Source organism: Bos taurus, chromosome 7 (assembly GCF_002263795.3).
Source record: "Bos taurus isolate L1 Dominette 01449 registration number 42190680 breed Hereford chromosome 7, ARS-UCD2.0, whole genome shotgun sequence".
Taxonomy (NCBI): domain Eukaryota; kingdom Metazoa; phylum Chordata; class Mammalia; order Artiodactyla; family Bovidae; genus Bos; species Bos taurus.
The window spans coordinates 12,363,402-12,378,007 of record NC_037334.1 but is presented as its reverse complement, the minus strand read 5'-3'; the positions used below and the strand labels follow the sequence as shown (position 1 = coordinate 12,378,007).

Sequence of the window (14,606 nt, the reverse complement as noted above, 5' to 3'; positions counted from 1 at the left end):
GCATCTGTCCTTGGGTGCCAAGGGAGATTCCGGGACAGGGGTCTAGAGGGGTGGCCCGGCCCAGCCGCCTGGCGGCTCCTTCAGCCAGCATGCACCACCCCCCAGGTCGGCCATGGTGCCTGCCCGCCCCAGGCCCCCGCCAAGGCAGCGTGCATGGCCTGCGTCAGGGTGCCACGGTCCAGGGGTCCAGCTGCGGCCCGCCTGCCCACTCTGGAACAATGGAGAGGCATGTTGGGTTGTCTTGGGGGGAGATGGGTGGCTTAGGGACAGAAGACTGGGGAAGCAACTCCAGCGGGCAAGGAAGAGGGGAGAGGCTCTGGGTGCTCCCCGGAAGGTCTCAGATGCCCCAAGGCCCTAGGTCAGAGATCAGCTTCAGGTTTGTATAGGGGACCATGAGACCTGGGGGCTTGAGATATAAAAGGTGGGGTCCAAGCCCCTCTCTGCAAGGTGCTTGCCCAGGTCTGGGCAATGGGGGCCACTCTGGGCTCAGTGCCAATCCCACCTCTCAAAGTGTTTGTGTCCAATTGGGTTCCCGGGGGACCAGGTGCGAGGGGACTTGGGGGCTCCCCTCCCCCTCCCCACCCCGGCATGTTGGCCATAAGAGAGTCTCAAAACACCAAGACACACTGATCAGAAAGGACGGACACAGTAAATTGCTTAGAATCAAGGGATGGTCATGATCCATTTACTTGAGGAGGAAAGGGGGGGAAAAAAAAGGAAAAAAGAAAAAGGAAAAAAAGAAGAGTAACGCTGGAAAAAGAGACTCGGCTGGCTGTTCCTGGTCAGCACTGAAAAATCCCCAGTGCCTGGACGTCGGTGGTTGGCAAGGGTTAAACTACCTTGTAAGCCACTCTGGCCGGACACTTCTTCCCCAGACCCAGGGGCGGAGACATGTGTCTCAGCATCTGATACATGTCCGGGTAAGGCATGCGGCCCCTGGCAGCACCGAAAACAAAAAACGGAGGTGGGAACGGAGAACCAAAGGAAGGGTGGGTGGAGGGAGGGGAAGAAAAGGACGGGGAAAAACCAAAAGAAAAAAAAAAAAATCACACGAGCCGAAAAAATAGAGAGAGAAAGATGCAGAGAACGATAAAAGAGGTGTTTCAAATAAATAAAAAAGAGGAGAAAAAAATGGGAGAGGTAGTTAAAAAATATTATTTCACTGCTTATGAGCAGGGAGACAGAGTAAAGAGAAAAGTCAGATTCACTTTTGACTCTGAGCTCTAGTTCCGGTGGAATGCGGACAGAATGGGCGGGGGGAGGGCTTCTCACTCAGAAGGGTCTGGAGCAATTCTTTGGTTCGGTGTCATTTAAAGAACTGGGTCAAGTTCTCTGGTTTGGCTGAGGCTGGTCTCTGAGGGGGCCTAGATGGGGAAGAGGGGCCACGACAGTGGGAGAAGGGCTGGGGCTTCGGGAGGCGAAGGGTGGAGAGGGAGAGAGTGGAGGAGATGGTGGCGGTGGGGGGGGGCAGTCAATGCAAAGTTACGGTCCCCTCGGATGTGTCTGATTTTGGGGTGCCGTTGAGACCCCGGGATGGGCAGCTTCAGCTAAGAGCAAGCAGAAATGGCTGAAGGGAACGGAGAGATAAACGTTCCATGCTTCATCAAGTCTACGTGACTGCATTCTGTTGGCTAAGAGAGTTTTCTAGTTTAATGCAAAAGAGAGAGATGGCTCTGTTTTTTAGATTATATATATATATATATGAAATATATATATTGAAGAACCCCAAGCCACACTCATTCCATGGATGCTAGCAGGTTTTAGTGGAAATCAAACCTTGCAAGCAACCCTATGAGGACATTTCTTGCCTAAGCCGAGAGGGGGAGATATTACGCGCAATAAACTGTACATATCCTTATAATGAATCCGACCGCTGAAAGGAGAAGAGAGGGGATTAGTGGAGGCACGGGGTCAAGCTGCATCACACTGGCTCCCCGTGCTCATAAGTGAGGTCACGATGTCAGGGCCTGGGAAACCCCTGGCTTGAAGGAGTAAGGGAGACATAGGATGCATAAAGGTCCCTGAGATGGTCCCAGACACTTGCAGACCCTGGGGGTGCGGGGTGGGCAGAAGGTTTTGTGCGGAGTGGGCTGGGAACTCTGGGCTGGGAGAACCTCCCCCAGGGCTTTCTGTATCGCCCTCCTCCACAATCTACATGGCTACACTGGGGGCTGGGGGGGGGTTCGTGGCATAGAGGACAGGGGGACAGCATCCAACTGCTGTGACCTAAAATCAAAAGAGGAAGAGTTAGGAACCAGCTGAAAGTCAAGCCCCAGCCCCGTGGCTCACCCCAGACTCTTGGTCTCATGGAGGACTTGTCTGGGGCTGTAAGAATGGCAAGGATTGATCCTTCCCTGCTTTCCTCATGAGGCCTCCCCTCCAGTGCTCAGGCTGCTGAGGGCCTCTATTTAACGCTTTCTTAGCCCCCAAGCTCAGCCTGAACTAGAATCTTCAGTCTGTGGTTGCTGGGCTCTGAGCATCAGCGTGGCACATCTGAGTGTCCAGCAAGGGCTTGGTGCTGAGAAGGTACTCAATACACTTGAGCAGGGTGGAGATCACTCTTGGGAACCATCACCTGCCAACTAGGAGGGGGCACTCCCTTGCTCATGGAGATGGGAGAGCTTACTCCCTTCATGATCACGAACATACAAGGACCACCGAGGCTCTGTGTCCTCTCCCCTGGCCTCGTGTGACCTCATGTTCCAGGGTCCTGGAATCCCAATGGGAGCTAGGTTCTGCCACTCTGATCTTGTAGCTAATTCTGTCTCCCAAGGGAACTAAACCAGCCCTTCTCCCCATACTCCCTGGAGAACTGAGGCTAAGAGGCCTCTGGCTTCCTCCCTGGGGCCTGGTTAACTTGTTCTCACCATCTGGAGGCCTCACAGTCAGGGACAGGAGAGACTCACAGGAGATGAACTCATGGTGGAGTCTCTCCCTCATTTCCCAGAAGGCCTTGGGTATGGGCAGCAGTGGTACCCAAATCATTTAACCCAGGATGTGCAAGGGTACTGATTCTCATCTCTTTTCTGACTGATCCTACTGAAATCCCTGCTAGCTTCCCAGGGAGACAACAGCCTAAGGTCTGGAGCCTGACCTAGACTATGCTCCAGTACCAGAGAAAGGTGGGTGACGTGGTTGGAGGATTTGGGGTGACTGCTTACCACGCTGCAGGGTCATACTCGGCCCAGACACGCACGTACTCATCCAGGTGGTGGGGACCCAGGATGGAGGAATCTCGGGTGAGGTACTCAAAGTTGTCCATGATGACGGCAACAAAAAGATTCAGCATCTGTGGGGACCCCAGGGGCCAAGACGGCGTCGGGGAGAGCAAGACACATCCAAACACATATACACAGAGGCCCAGAGGGAGAGAGGGAGGGAGATAAACATGGGAAAAGGAAGTCAGAGAAAGAGATGGCGGGAGATAGAGGACAGACACATGCTCACAGAAGGAGCCCAGAAACAGAGATATGGAGAAATGGAGATGGGGGAGAGACACGAAGACAGAAACAGAGACCAAGATTGATACAGTTGGAGAGAGAGGTGGAGAGGTTATGTGACATAGGAGCCAACACCAAGGGGACCACCATGACCCCAGATCCTCCCACACCTGACCCCCAACAAGACCAAAATGCACACTCCATGGACCAGAACCTTATCATGTTTCCATCCCCAGCATAAAGTAATTACTCAGCAAATATTTGTTGGATGGATGGATGGATGGATGCATGCATCTTCCTGCCTTTGTCTACATCTTGTAGCAGCTTGTCACATGCCTTCAGTGTACTAGCCTTTAGTACATGGGGAGCTTGCATCAGTCTTGCCTCCAGACCTCTGTAAATGTTGCTCCCTCAGTGGACATCACTTTTCTCCTTTTGAGTAATAACATCTGGCGAGCCCTCCCCCGCTTTATCCTTATATGCTGTTGTTGGATGTGGTTGGCTTCATAGGTGGTGGTCACATAACCCAGGCTTGTGATTGGTTAGGGAGGGGCACGTGACCCAGAGTAGCAAATGAGAGACTTCCTTGGGATTTTTGCTGGCACTCTGGCAGCCATCTTCCCTCCACAGGAAGAAAGTCTGAGAATAAAGCCAGAGTGGAGGAAAACAGCAGAGGACAGGGCCTGCTATTGCCCGGACCCAGCCTCATCTGGACTTTTCAGCAGTATAAGTTAGTGAACTGTGTATTTCACTTACGTCAGTTTCAGTTGAATTTCTGTTACTTGCAGCCAATTTTAAAGTGGTTTTTTTTTTTTTTTTTATGTAGACCATTTAAAAGTCTTTAGTGAATTTGTTACAATATTGCTTCTGTTTTATGTTTTGGATTTTTGGTTGCAAGGCATGAGGGATTGTAGCTCCCTGACCAGGGATTGAACCTGCATCCCCTGCATTACAGAGGTGAAGTCTTAACCACTGGACTACCGGGAAGTCCCTATATGCAACCAATTTGATCAATATGTGGTCTAAGTCCTGCTCACCGTCCCTGAGTGGCCCTCAGGGGGAGAAATCTTTCTCTCACTCTGTCTTCCCTATCAAACCACATATCAGATTATACCATTACTGTCTGCTGACTTGTCTGCCCAGCACCCCTGCAAACTGAGAGAAACATGTTCTCTCCTTATATCCCTAGTACCTAGCATAAGGCCTGGCGCATAGTAGGTATGAAGCAAATGTGCAGATGTAAACATAGTAGGTGCTTACTATATAAGATGTATTTCTGCTGCTGCTGCTGCTAAGTCGCTTCAGTCGTGTCCGACTCTGTGCGACCCCATAGACAGCAGCCCACCAGGCTCCCCCGTCCCTGGGATTCTCCAGGCAAGAACATGGGAGTGGGTTGCCATTTCCTTCTCCAATGCATGAAAGTGAAAAGTGAAAGTGAAGTCGCTCAGTCGTGTCCAACTCTTGGCGACCCCATGGACTGCAGCCTACCAGGCTCCTCTGTCCATGGAATTTTCCAGGCAAGAGTACTGGAGTGGGGTGCCATTGCCTTCTCTGAGCTCTATTTCTAGGTGTCCCTAACTTCAGTTCATCATTTCATGACACTGATTGAGCACGTACTGTGTGCCAGTCCCTGTCCAGGTGTTGGGGATGCAGCAGTGAACAAAACAAAAGCTCCTGCCTCTTAGGGGCTGATGGTCAAGGGCAGTAGATGTCTTCTAGGGTGCCTGTCCTTCCCAGATGGGCTGTAGTATGAATGTGTCTCCATATGAACCCACAGCTACTAAGACAATGGTGGCTATTTGAGCAGGAGCCAGGATGGCCCATTCAGACTCTCTTTTGGGAATCTGACACTGGGCAATGGTCCCTCTGGGCCCTGGAAGCTCAGTGGTAAAGAAACTGCCTGCCAATGCTGAGACGTGGGTTTGATTCCTGGGTCGGGAAGATCCCCGGGAGAAGGAAACAGCAATCCATTCCAGTATTCTTGTCTGGGAAATTCCATGGACAGAGGAGCCTGGAGGGCTACTGTCCATGGCATTGCAAGAGTTGGACACAACTTGGCAACCAAACAACAGCAATAACAGTGGACTGTCCAGGTCAACGGCTGTTGCCACTGGACTCGGGGTGGGTGGGTGATGCTTTGAGACCTAGCCTGCGGATATCTCAGTGTGAGGCTGCTGGTCTGAAGAGAGTGGATGTGTTGGGCTTTTGCTGAGAGATACTGGTGTTTGGGCTGGGGTCTGAAAACAATAGCTCCCATACTCCTTGGGCAGCTTATATCCTGCCAGCAGGAGCCACGAGTGGGAGGGAGGCCAACCTGGGGAGGAGAGACTAGGAGGAGAGGAGACTCCTTCTGCTTCCCACATGGCTCTGTGTTGTGGACTGAACTGTGTCCCCATGAGATACATTCAAATCCTGGCCCCCAGTTCCTGCGAATGTGACTTTATTTGGAAAAAATGGTCTTTGTACTCTCATTGTCAGTTTAAGATGAGATCACACTGGATCAAGGTGGGCTAAATTCCATATGACTGCTGTCCTCATAAGAGGGAAGTCTGGACACAGTCACACATGAAGACGACCATGTGAGGACAGAGCCAGTGACTGGGGAGATGCCACCACAAGTCAAGGAACACCCGTGGCCATCAGAAGCGGCAGGCCAGGAAGGATCCTCCCCTAACTGGTCTGGAGGGATCATGGCTCTGCCAACACCACAGCCAGGCTTCTAGCCTCCAGAACTGTGGCAGGATCAATTTTTGTTGTTTTCAGCCCTCAAGTTTGTGGTTCTTTGTGACAGCAGCCACAGAACACTGTCTTCAGTTGTCTGGGGGCAGCATACAGCCAGGGTGCCAGGGCAGGGGTGCCATGGTGGCTGAGTTGGCTGTCAACACCCTCTTTTCCTTTTAATACCCTAGCCCTGGCCTTCCTGCCACGGTTAATCCCTGGTGACGTCAGCGTTATCTGTTTGCCCTTTCAACCCTGTGTAGCCAATCCCTATATTAAATCCCCTCTGCCTGAAATACCTAGATCATTTCAATTCTTCTGACTGTGCTCAAACCATTCCAGGAAGAACGGAAAACAGAAAAGATTTGCTGAGATGAGACCCCAGAGAGAGAGAGAGAAAGACAGAACAGGATGCAGGTTCCTGATATGTATATTTTAATTCCTAGTTCCTTTTTGCAGTCTGACAGTGAATTATATTCTCAGGTCTGAGGAGATTCCTCCTTTTAACAAATTCATCTTTTACTAGTGGAAACCTTTCAGTTTTTTTGCAAAGCCCCACAGCCTCCAGAGAATGTTCACGTGGCTGACTTTTTCCTGCCTCCTGATCATATAGAGGAAGGCACACACCTTTCAGAGGGCAGGTGGGAGTCTCCTACAGCTCAACTAGATGGGAGCTGGGGCAAGCTCTGAGCTCCGTTAGTTTTTCTCTCAGCATACACAGCAGGTCTCAAAAGGGGGGAGATTCTGCTCCCTCCTTTAGGGGATACTTGATAATGTCTGGAGACATCTTTGGTTGTCACAGCTGGGAGAGTGGCGGGGTATGAGCTACTGTCATCTAGCGGACCAAGGCCAGGGATGCGAGCAGGCACAGAACAGCTTTCATCGGAGAATGATCCAGCCCCCAATGTCACGAGTGTCATGGGTGAGAAACCCTGGTTAACCTAATCGAGGGCTGGTCCAGAGAAGTCTTGGAGGTAAAAAGTGTGTGACAGCCACATTCCAGAGAATTCACACCCCTGAGGTCTAGGAAGCTTTCCTACACATGTCCACGGACTCACCAGAAACGAGCAGAGGAAGATGAAGGAAACGAAGTAAAAATAAGCAAATTCATTGCCGCATTCGTGAGTCAGGATGCCAGAGTTCTTATCACAGGGTTTCCCGCTGAGGCAGGAAAGCATGATGTTGTGCCAAGCCTCCCCAGTGGCACTCCTGAGGAGGAGAGGGGGCATCAGTGACCTGGATATGCAGCCCTGGACAACCAACACCTACTCCCAGGGAGGCAGAGCGCTAAGGTTAAACACTTAAGCTCTGGAGCTGGACTGATGTGGGTTTGGGTCCCAGGTAAATCACTTTTTCTCCTCTTTGAGCCTAGAGAGGGGGAGGAATTCTCATCCTTGGCTGTGCCTTAAAGCCCAAGGAGAATGTTTTTTTAAAATGCTGATGCCAATGCCCCCCACTCCCACAGACTTGGTATTAAAGTCAACTGGCTTGGAGATACAGGTATGTTTTAGAAACTTCCCTCTCTCTAGGTGACTGTCATTTCTTATTTCTTTCTCCCTAGATTACTCTGCTCCAGGTGCATTGGATTCCTTGTCCTCCAACATGACAGCTGTGCTCCTGCCTCAGGACCTTTGCACGTATCATGCCCTCCACCTGAACTGCCCTTCCCCAGATATCCACATGGCTCCCTTCCTCAACTATTTTGCTCAAATATCATCTCCCTCAAGGGAGGCAAGACCTATTATGCCTCCATTTCTTTCTTTTGGTTGTTATTAAATGAGAAAATACTTGTGACAAAATATACATAAATATTATAATCTTAAACATTTAAGTGTATAATTCAATGGTAATAAGCACATTTAGCTGAACGTGGAAGAATTGATGCTTTTGAACTGTGTGGTGTTGGAGAAGACTCTTGAGAGTCCCTTGGACTGAAAGGAGATCAAACCAGTCCATCCTAAAAGAAATCAGTCCCGAATATTCATTGGAAGGATTGATGCTGAAGCTAAGCTCCAATACTATGGCCACTTGATGAGAAGAACTGACTCACTGGAAAAGACCCTGATGATGGGAAAGATTGAAGGCAGGAGGAGAAGGGGGAGAAAGAGGATGAGATGGTTGGATGGCATCACCCACTCGATGGACATGAGTTTGAGCAAGCTCTGGGAGTTGGGGATGGACAGGGAAGCCCGGCATGCTGCAGTCCATGGGGTTGCAAAGAGTGAGACAGGACTGAGTGACTGAATGAACTGAAGCAGATTTAGAATGCTGTGCAACCATTAGCACTATCCATCTCCAGAACCATTTTATCCTCCCAAACTGAAAACTTGTATCCCATTAAACACTAACTACACAGCTCCTCTTCCCCAGCCCCTGACAATATTGATATTGAATAGTTGTTTCCCTAAGAATTTGTCCATTTTGGGTACCTCATATAAGTGCAATCATACATTACTTGTTCTTTCATGCTTCCTTTTCCCCCTTAATCTTATAATATCCTTAATCTTACCATATCCTCTTTCCCTCATAATATCCTTTATAATTCAGTTCAGTTCACTCGCTCAGTCGTGTCTGACTCTTTGTGACCCCATGGACTGTAGCACACCAGGCCTCCCTGTCCATCACCAACTCTCTCTTGAGCTTGCTCAAACTCATGTCCACCGAGTTGGTGATGCCATCCAACCATCTCATCCACTGTCTTCTCCTTCTCCTCCTGCCTTCTATGATTAGATTACTGATTGTCTGCCTCCCCTATGGAAATATAAGCATTCAGAGGGCAGAGAATGTTATCTCTGCTTTGTTCTCAGTATTTACAGCAGTAAATACAACAAGTGCTCAATAAACCTCTGATGAATGAAGGAAGGAACCCTAAGTGCAATCAGAATTAAGAACCAAGCCTCAGCGGTCTATTTAGAGTCTGTAAGAATGTTTTCTCATCTGTTAGGTGCAGTTGCCAAGAATCCCTTGACAGGATCCTCAAGAAGATTCTATGAGCTAATCCCTGAAAAATGCCTTCATGCTTGCATCCCAGGGCTTTCAGCTTCTGCCCTGTTAGGGTCTTTGGGCCGCTCCACACCCACCCCAAAGCTCAGTGGAACAAAAGGTAGAGGGCACGCCCCCACCGGAAGAGAAAGACGAGGACACGCCCACCACTGGAAGAGAAGGATAAAAGCGTGCCCCTGCCTCACCGGAAGAGAAGCATGAGGGCCTGGAAGAAGGTGCGGAAGTTATTGTGCTCAGTGATTTGGAATTCATCTTCATCACTGTCCTCGTCCTCCACATCGATGCCAATGTTGCCAAACACCTGGGGAATTAGATAATGATGACTAGGAGTGGCCATGGGTGCCAGAAGCTTCAGAAAAACTCCACTCAACCTACAGTGATGCCTCTCTGAAACGGGCTCCCCTAACCCACCCCTACCTAAGCGGGGTGGCCCTCCTTGGGAGTGCTCTCGGAACATTAGGGGGCTGGCACTCACCTGCATCCCAATGATGGCGTAGATGAAAAAAAGCATGGCAATCAGTAGACAGACATAGGGCAGGGCCTGGTGGGAAGGAAGGCAATGAAGAATAGTGCTGGGTGCCCCTTACCCATGCTGTTTCCCTCACCGGTCCCAGTGCTCAACCCCCGCAGGTTGGGTGGCCGCATGCTGCCAGTGGTGCCAGGGATGATAGGCATCTTTGGTGGCTCTGGGAGATTCCCTTTGGAGCCCTCAAGACATACCGGGGGCAGGAAGTTAGAAAAGAGTCCTGCATATAACACATTCCCAGTAAGGTATATGATATTAATAAAGGCATTTCCACATGATTTCTAGATTCAACCAGAGCAGGCAGGGGGGTGAGGGTGGGGGAGAGATCCTGATTTTTCTTCTTAGCCTGGCAGGGGCAGGGGCAGGGGCTGGGGCTCACCTTGAAGGACTGCACAAAGGTCCAGAGAAGAATTCGGATGGTGTAACCCTGACGGAGGAGTTTGATGAGCCGGGCAGCTCGGAAGAGGCGGAGGAAGCTCAAGTTGATGAAGTTATTCTGGGGAGATGGAGAAAGAGGGGTGACCATTCACCCACCCCCAGGGGCTCAGAGCTGTCACCACTCACAGAGGCCCCTACATGAAGCCAACCAACAGGAAAAAGCAAGCCAGACCCCAAATAAGGAGGGAGAGGAGAGAAAGCACTATTAATGCAATGGTGCGGAGGAAAAAAACTCAAAAAAATGAAGTAGGGGATGGGGAGGAGAAAGGGTGAGAGGGAGGAAAAGGCATCAACTCAAAAGCATAAACCCTCCCTGCCAGCCCCATCCGCAAAGGGGAAAGGAAAGAAAAAGGAAGGAAGAGAAAGGAATGGGGGTGGGTGGGGTGGGGAAGAAATAACAAAAGAACAAGGAAAGAAAATATATCCGAATCATCCAATCAGGAAAAAAATCGAGATGGTTTTTGTTTCTCCCAACAACCAAATGCACTGAGACGATAGGACACAAGCGGGTCAAGTTGCCGAATCCATCACACGTGTACGATGCACAAACACCAGGGCGGGGTGGGGGCAGCCAGCACGCTCAGGCCTGGTGGACATGTGCGGGTTCCGAGGGCATGTTATGCTCCGGGCCAGAAATGCATCTGTCGTGGGACTCACTGGGCACCCTGCCCTGCCGAGCTGCCCACCCGCTCCTGCCCGCCCTGACCTCACCCCACGGCCAAGAGGAGCAGCGGCTTGAGCCAATCGGAGAAGCGGAAGAGCATCTTTTCTTACCCCCTTGGCGAGCGGGAATGGGGAGGACGGGAGGGAGCTGGGGCTGTTCGGCTGCAGGGCGAGTCCTCGCTGCCCGCTGAGTCGGAGAAGATGCATTTGGGGCCCTTTCCCCCCTCTCAGGGATGGCTTCTCAGCTTCTGGGACTGGGTGGAGTAGCGCGGGACCAGGCCTGCGGGAAGCAGGAAGTGCGCAGCGCCCGTGGGTGGATGAGCTCGCCATCAGCCCAAGTCCACCGAGGGGCTGGTGCTGGGGGCCGGGAGGTGAGGCTGTCCCTGCCCGCAGGACCTCCCTGGGTGGACCCTGCCTCTGCTCAAAGGCAGTCACTGCCTCTAGTTCCTCCCTCCCGAGCCAGAACCCCGGGTGGGGTGGGGGTGGGGGTGGGGAGACAGGGCTGTTGGGTCTCGGTGACTAGATGGTTGCCACGTGACTGTCCAGGGGCTTGCCTGCTGGGGCTTCAAGGGCGCTGCTGGGGTGCCAGAGACTGGAAGTCACGCATGGACCAAATCTGGCCAAGGAAACGATTTTGTTGGGCCCAAGGAGTTTTCTTTTAGAAATTAAAAATAGTTGCCCATTTAAGTCAGATTTTTGCCCTCAAATCTGCCTTTTGGGCCATCCTGAGGCTGCTTCTGCTGGTAGCAGTTACTTGAGGCTTAGATGTGGCTGCCTGCCTTGAAGCAGGCCACGTGTCCTTACAGTTCACCAAGGTTCCTAGAAATGGAACGGGTTTCCTGGCTTCTGGTATCTGCTTGGGGACCAGAGGTATTTGTGGTATGAGGCATTTTAGGCAGGCCCGGAAACCACCACTCATCAGTGGGTTGGAAGCAGAGGGGCCACCAGGGGACTAGGAGAAGCTCTAGATAAGGCCATGTAGCAGCGTCAAAACTGGCCTAGCCCTCACCCCACAAATGGCACAGGGGTGGCCATTCAGGTTGCCCCCTTTTCAGCGACCCTTTTGGCCTCAAAAGTTTGGACAATGAATTATATGGGCAATCTATCTAGTGCTTCTTGGGGGTTTCCCAGACACTGGATCTAGCTAACTCTGGCCTGGGAGATGAGAGGCAGGAATGGGAGGGGTGGTTCAATGAATTTCTAAAGATGCTAAGAGGCCTCTGGGTTTGCCAGAAAAGTCTGGGATGCTCTCTGGAACATATCAGTTGACCCTTAGGTAGACATTTAGGATGGAGGAGGGGTGTGGGGCTCCTACCCTGACCACACGGGGCCCAACCAGAATGAGAATGTCTTGAGTGCCTTAAATAAACCCTCCCAACCCAGCTTGACTGAAAGTCACCCTCCGTGCCCTGTGGACCTGACTCCCAGCCCTGCTCGGCCACCCATTTGGGACCAGGGCCGACGGCCCAGGTGTCCCCAGTCCCCTCCCACCCACCCCCCAGAGTACGAGCCATCCCTTCATGGAGCGGGGCATAACATGTGGATTCATGCTAAGGCAGACAGGCCCTGGAAGCAGCCTCTGGGGGCTGGGGGCAGAGCAGGGGGTGGGAGCTGCCACCATGCAGGAGAAGCAAGGGGGCTTTGCCGGGAGACGCGTGCAGAGAGCATGCTGCCCTTCTTTGAGCCAGGGAGAGAGGAGACACACAGGGGGCGGGGGAGGGGGTAGAGGTGAAAGAGGTCTGGGTGACAGGACAGGGGAAGTTTCTAGTTTGCCCTCATCCATTCTTCCATCTCCCCCTGGGTCTGCATAGAGTCCTTCAAGTACCTGCAGAACTTCTGACTTCCTTCTTCCTAGTTTCCATCTTTCTGTCCACAGCCGCGAAGGATCAATCCTCTCCTCCAACCCTGCCTAGTGCTTCCTGGTTCTAGGCTGAAGGGGAGGGATGCAGGCCCTGGAAGGCTTGCTGTGTGCAGGGGATGTGAGTGCTTAGAAGGACGTGGGAACCACTGACCTCAGTGCTCCAGAGAAATCCTGCCACTTGAAGACCCCAACTCTAGCCCAGATCTTGCCTGGGAATCCAGCTCCCATAACCACCTGCCTACCTGACTTCTTCCAGGGTGCCCGTCAAGCCTACTGTGCCCACACCTGTGCTCTTCCCATTACCTGACCCTCTCCTGGCATTCCCTAACTTCTGTCTCATGGTTCAAGCCAGACTCAAACCCTCGAGGTGTCTCTGTCTACCCCCAGCCCAGACCCGACCCATCTCCAGGTCCTGGAGAGGCCCCTGCTCAGATGGCCAGTCCTCCAATTGTTCCCTCCCTCTTCTGATGTCATCTCTCACTGGGATTCCTGGTGCTCACTTCCAGCCCAGCCCCCTGCCTTCCTACTCCCTGCTCTGCAGCTGCAGCGTCTGGTGTAACCACACTTCCTACCACACCTCCTCTGCTCCAGATCCTCCCAGACCCCCACAACAAGGCCCAGTCCTGTCTCCTTCTGACCTCTTCACTTTTTCCAGATCAGCCTTCCTCCACTCTTTGCTCTAGCCACATCCTCTCACTTGAAGACCCTGGCCCCTGCATGCTCTGATCTGCCCCAGGACCTTTGCATGTGCTATCCTGGGCCTCCAATGCCCTTTTCTCCCCCTCTCCACCTTGTTAACACTGTTTATACTTCAGCGTGCAACACAGTTAAATTTCAAGTGTGTTTCAGGGCTTATTTGACCAATGCCTACCCTCCCCCCCTCCCCACTACACGACTAGGTGATGCAATGGGGGAGGGGGCAGTGATGGTGTCTGCCTCTATCCAACCCCCCATCTGGGGCACTGAATTGGGGTTCATTAAGTGTCTAGTGGGTGAGTGCTTATGTATGGCTAACTAGCAGGGGAGAGGAGATCCTGGTGCAAAGATGCCATTGAGGGGCATCCTTCAAAGGCGCTCAGGGGAGGGTGGGGGAGGGGCAGAGGCAGGTGGGATTTCTTCTCTCTCTCTTTAAAATACTTATTTCATTGATTTGTTTGGCTGCACCAGGTCTTAGCTGCAGCCTGTGGGATCTTTCAGTTGTGGCATGTGGGATCTTAGTTCCCTGACCAGGGATTGAACCCAGGCTCCCTGCACTTGGGGCACAGAATCTTAGCCACTGGACTACCGGGGAAGTCCCCAAGTGGGATTGAACAGAGGGAGGAGTGTGCAGTTATGTAAGGAGCCGAATAAGTTAGGCGAGGGAGAGACGGAGACGGGGCATCCGGGGTGGGGTGCGGGTGTGTGCAGGGTGGATGGATATAACAGAAGGGAGGGACTGTGTGTGTGTGTGTGTGTGTGTGTGTGTGTGTGTGTGCTGGGTGGGGGAGGATCAAGACAGGAAGACTGCAAGAGCAAAAAAGAGAAAGGGAAAGAGAGACAGAGACAGCGACAAAGGGAGACAGAGAGAAAGAGAGGAGAGTCAGAGGCTGAACAGGAAAGAGCAGACAGCATGCGTGTATAGGGACTATGTCTGGGTGGGGGGAGGGGGACAGGAGCCCCTGCATCTCAGGGCTCCAGGAGAGGGCGTCAGGTGGCTGGCCCATCTGGAAGCAGCAAGACCTGAGTCCTGGCTTTTTTGTGTCCGCCTCACCTGAGCCTCTTTGCCCACACACTGCAGGGCCCTCAGACCTCCTCCATCAGACTTGAAGATGCACATCACTGGTCCTCAAACCGGAAGAGCTCATGGGCTTGGAATGGGGTAAGGGACTGGTGGAGATTTCCTGGGGCCCCGGGGCTCCATGGAGCTGAACTGGGACAGGAGTGCTGAGAGAGTGGCTGAGGGCTCTGAGTACAGGGC

At 52.2% G+C, this 14,606-nt stretch overlaps 1 protein-coding gene across 7 annotated transcripts in view; it reads right to left on the bottom strand.

Moving 5' to 3' along the window:
• The window catches only part of CACNA1A (calcium voltage-gated channel subunit alpha1 A), a 253,311-nt gene that overhangs the window by 19,309 nt on the left and 219,396 nt on the right, over positions 1-14,606 (bottom strand). For 5 of the 7 annotated variants that reach the window (NM_001075129.1, XM_059887937.1, XM_059887938.1 and 2 more), the window contains 6 exon segments: positions 1,777-1,873; positions 3,162-3,289; positions 7,217-7,367; positions 9,347-9,462; positions 9,637-9,702; positions 10,067-10,183. In NM_001075129.1, coding sequence (NP_001068597.1) covers positions 1,777-1,873; positions 3,162-3,289; positions 7,217-7,367; positions 9,347-9,462; positions 9,637-9,702; positions 10,067-10,183 — 675 coding nt within the window. 7 annotated transcript variants of the gene reach the window in all.